The sequence below is a fragment of the Perca fluviatilis genome, chromosome 17, assembly GCF_010015445.1.
Source record: "Perca fluviatilis chromosome 17, GENO_Pfluv_1.0, whole genome shotgun sequence".
Classification (NCBI taxonomy): domain Eukaryota; kingdom Metazoa; phylum Chordata; class Actinopteri; order Perciformes; family Percidae; genus Perca; species Perca fluviatilis.
In genome coordinates this window covers 13599184-13604183 of record NC_053128.1, presented here as the reverse complement: position 1 = coordinate 13604183, position 5000 = coordinate 13599184, and the positions used below count along the sequence as shown (strand labels likewise).

Genomic DNA, 5000 nt, shown 5'->3' with positions numbered 1-5000 from the left:
TGTGAATTGCTCACCTGTTCCTGACCAGGGTTTAACATAGCCTTACACGGCTCAGCTTTAGAGAGTGAGCACTGATTTCGATACAAGGATAGGTTTACTATGGATTAGCATAGGGTTAGTACAGATAATGACAAAGATTTATCACCTTATATATATATACATACATACATACATACATACATACATACATACATACATTCCTCTTTTTTTCTGTAATAAACGATGGTTGAACATGAATATGAATGCTATGTTGTCTTCAATGAGTCTTTAAAGGTTGACCAAACAAAGAAAAGAAACCATATGTTGTGACACAGGGTCATCCACACCCTCGCCATTTAGAGTAAAAACAATATAAGTTTTCAAGTAATTTGTGCAGAGCTACAGCTGCATGAACAGCATCTGTGAATGTTGCCACTTGTAAAACAGAAGTGTTTGTGAATAAAAGCCAAATCCGCTCACTGTAACCATCACTAAAGTTTGCAGAAATGTAACGCTATTAATTCAACGTTTGCTTATAAATGGGACATGTGAACAGATTACATTACCAGAATGATCATTTAAATTCCAATATTACCAAAAGTCCAAATTCTGATACGATATGTGGTATGTAAGCAACTATTGCCCAGTAAGTATATAAAGTGACCAGTACATCATGCGCCCCTCACAATAGATCTGTGTTTAAGGATGAACATGAGTTGAAGTGGTTTTGTGGGATGGCTGCCTGTTTGTGCAAAGAGATGAGCTTAATTTTGTCATTATCAAATCGCACCAGACAGTACTATTGCACAAGTGGACAGCAAAGTGTGCAACAGCATTAGAATGTATTAATCAGCTGAACATTAAACCGAATTGGGTCATGCTTCAACACTGTGTGCTATGACTGATCCATACAGTGTTGCATGGTGGGAGAGTTAGCAGCAGGGGGCTGTGATAGATACAGTATGGCAATGGGAAAAAAACAAAACAGTTCATCAGTCTGGATGTGTGGGCATAATTAATGTAGTCATTTCAGAAGAAAATGTTATGCAATGAGTTGTTCAACAGACTTTTTATCTTCTGAACTATCTTACTCTTTATGATGTGTCCTTTCTCTTTGTTTCCTCTCTGTTTAGGTTTCTTTGGATGTACTCCCTTGGCATTTTGTGCTGTCCATCTGATGTTTCCCAAGACTCCTCAAGACCAATGTCTTAGTTCTGACTAGACATTCATTAAAAAAAAAAATACTTTCATGCATTCAGTATACATAGCTTAAAAAAGAAATCTCCAGCAGGAATTCCACCAACCCATCGCCTGTATCGCCCTCCTTCCCCTCTCCCTTTTTCTCTTCACGTCAGATTAAGAGGGGCACCGAAACCCACTTAAGACGCACAGGCGCACACATAACGTGCACAGGCCAGCATGTCCTCCATCCTTCCCTTCACTCCCCCGGTAGTGAAGCGCCTCCTGGGATGGAAGAAGACTCCGGCAGGGAGTGGGGGAGCCGGAGGAGGCATCGGAGGAGTTGGGGAGCAGAACGGAGGGGGGCAGGAGGACAAGTGGTGTGAAAAAGCTGTAAAGAGCTTGGTGAAGAAGCTGAAGAAGACTGGGCAGCTGGATGAGCTAGAGAAAGCCATCAGCACGCAGAACAGCAACACAAAGTGTGTGACCATACCCAGGTGAGATGAGGACACGCACCCATCTGGCATTTCTATGACTTTCTGGCTCTGTCTTGTACGTGATGACACACACACACACACACACGCGCACACGTTTGATAAATATCTTTGGAAAAAAAATCAATTATCAAAACAAATTGATATATTGACAAATTCCACAGCAGTAACACGCTTTTTAAGTCGTGCTCACATCCACACATCCGCAGTGCCTATGTCACTGGTATACCACAATACCACTAACGCACATCAGCACAGCGAGGTGTGTCAACACACATGAAAGTAAGAACGAGGGTGACGGGCAACCGCAGGCTTGCAGAAAGAACAATCTTTGTTGTGCAACAACAGGTCCACTTCCTCATTCTGTTGTGCCATACATTAGCAAGGCAGCAGAAGTGAAACCCGATTTTGGAGGAAACAGATGTCGAACACATGATGCCAACCACGCTTCGTACACTTCATGAACTTGGTTAGAATGTATTAGCTATAATGCACAAACCGGATCCGCGCGTTCCCGTTGCGTGCGGCGCTGTTGATGGTTTGCTGTATTCTGAGCAGTCGCTGGAAGCGTGACAGGCTCTGATCACACCTACGCCAGGGTCGTTTGCAGCTACCAAATTCTGAACCGCCAGACCTCGTTTCAGTTTCGTCTTTCGTCACATCACTGTACGTTGTTCAGGAACGTTGCCATAGCTTGTTAGAAGGTGCTAATTAGACTAAGATCAAAGGAATTTAAAGGTGCCGTAGGTAGGATTGCGAAGATCCGGGACTTTGAACATCGACATTCTCAGTCCCTCCCCCCTTTCCGCTAAAGGCCAAAATGGTCTCCTAAGCCCCTCCCCCCACAAGGGAGAATGACTGTTTGTGCATGAGCAGTGATTGATGCGCAGTGTCCCTGGCCCTGATTGGTGCATCTGAACAGGGAGCTGTGGATTTTTGCAAATCGCACTACAGGCTGTAGGTGGTTCCAGAGGAGCCAGATTTTTTTTTTTTTTTTTAAATGACCTGCTTCATGTAGTTCTACTAGAACATAGGGTCAGTTTCAGCAAATATGACAGAAAGTTAGTTTTATAAGTCTTAACTACTGCACCTTTTTAATCAAACAAAAAAAAATGAAATGACATGAGAGCTTATTCGTTGACTCCAACAGTTGGGGACATCATCATTTTAGAGAGCATTCTTTTTAATGTATTAAAATAGTTTAAAGTGTAAATAACACTCTGCAGCAGCGGTTTCTGTAATTAAAACTTTGTTTAGATACCATGGTTTTGATCAAAATGTTCCTCTTGGCATAAAACATTCATCACTTCAAGGATGCAGGTGTGTCTAGTGTCACATTTGAGTACCTCCTGACTACAGCACGACTTTGTTTGGAACGGTGCCTCGGCATTGGCTTCGCTCCACTTAATGATGAAGTACTCGGTGCCTGGGTCATTTCGGAAGGAAAACGCTAGAGTGGAGGCGCACCTCTACTTGGTAATAAAATCCATAAACTAGAAAGCTTGCATTTCTCAGGCAGACTTGGCGTTTAGTAAACAAAATATTTACGGAAGGAAACTGAAATGGGGCACTCTGGCCGGCTGGTAACAGTTTAGCATTATATATTTGCCCTGGGCTCTGGTGCACACACCAGCCACCTCAGTCACAAAGACGTATTGATATGTGGGGAAGTTTGAAGAAGTCGTGCACTATTTATTAAAACAAAATGGAAGTGCAAGACATAGCTTTAGAAATAAGACATAATGAAACCGAATGTTGATGCGCCAAGCACTGCGCATTAAAGAAGCAATTGAATGCGAAGAGGGACTTTAGAGTCTTTGCGAAGGTTCTCAGAAGGAGCAAAACAAACTGCTTTCTCTCCATTATATCTGTACATCTCTACATACGCTCTGAAAAGGGAACACCTTGAACTCTTTGCAATTTCTTTCACAGGAAAAAAAAAAGTGTTTTCAAGTCATTTGACAGACATTGGGGGAAAAAAAACCATTTAGTTTCTATACATTCTTTTGTTTCTTCTAAAGGAACCCCTGTGCACCTAAACCTGCTAATACTGTAGATACTTAGCCTGAATGGATACCTGGTCATGTGTCTGTCCGTATAGATTTCTCCTGTGTCGCCTGACGAGGTACACGAGCCAAGTCACCAGACTAGGTGAAACCTTATCATGACAAAGGTGGCAAAGTCAAGGGGAGCCCCATGAGAAGCATGCGAGTCACGTCAATCAATCCACCGAGGATCAGCAGAAAGGAGAGATAGCGACTAGGCTGCGCTGTGAAGATTTTATGAGCTTCCCTTCTCAAATTTTCTTTCTAATCTACCCTTCCTTTCTTTCCCTCTCTTAGTTTCCTTTTGATTATGAGTAAGTATCAATAATAGAATTGGTCCCTGCAGAGAAATTATCCTTTTCGAATGACCTGACAGCACACCCATCATCGTCGGCCACAGTTCACCTGGAGCTGATGGGAATTTACGGTGCGTTCCAGTTGAACTGGGAAGTCGGGATATCTGAGATGACGAACAAGATGAAATTTGTCCTCGGCATTTAACCCGTCCTATACCTCCGAACCTATCCCCCCCTCCCCACACCAAACTAAATGGGCATCAAAACCTAGTTTATACCCGGTCTCACAATGCGATCTTGTTGAATCTGGCATGCATTTGGTTAGACAATAATCCGATAAGTGTATTTGCCTTTACAGCATTGTATTGACATCATTCCACCCCCACACGTTTATTGAAACGGGTGATGAGGTGGCAGGGCAAATACACACGGCAGGTGCAGGGTTAGCAGAGGTGGCGCGTACTGCGCGTGTTTACTTTTCCTTTTTGTCACGAACGTGTTCATCCTCTACCACACGTGTCAAACTCAAGGCCCGCGGGCCAAATCCGGCCCCTTTCAGATTTAGATCCGGCCCGTATATCAATTTGGGTTCACAATAAATTTTGGCCCGCCTAGTTGTGCGCCAAACCAAAAACACAGGAAAGTGTTTTTTTTTTAACTGTAATTATCTGACCTTCAAAGCACAATTTGGGCAGATTTGCCGACTGAGACTCAGAAATTCCCCCAGAAGCAGAGAGAGAGAGTTTTCATATTCAGGCTGTGAAACAGGTTTAGAAAAAGGTGACAAATTTATGAGAAGGCCACAAAAAGTCGGAACAAAAATGAGGAAAAAAAGCTACCAAAATGTAAAAAAAAAAAAAGTGACATGCAGTAACAAAAGCACGTCAATAAACTCATATATGACTGGCACTTGGTGTGATTCTCTTTTTCCAGTGTGGCCCTTAGTGAAAATGAGTTTGACACCCCTGCTTTACGACTCTTTGTAATATCAGACGGTGCCAGGTGTT

General features: G+C 42.8%; 1 protein-coding gene across 2 annotated transcripts in view; it reads left to right on the top strand.

Annotated features, from left to right (window-relative positions):
* Positions 1-5000, top strand: part of smad2 (SMAD family member 2) — a 21972-nt gene that overhangs the window by 1957 nt on the left and 15015 nt on the right. For both annotated transcript variants that reach the window (XM_039780801.1, XM_039780800.1), the window contains exon 2: positions 1113-1655. In XM_039780801.1, coding sequence (XP_039636735.1) covers positions 1399-1655 — 257 coding nt within the window. In that variant the 5' untranslated portion in view covers positions 1113-1398. The remainder of the gene's footprint in view (positions 1-1112; positions 1656-5000) is intronic.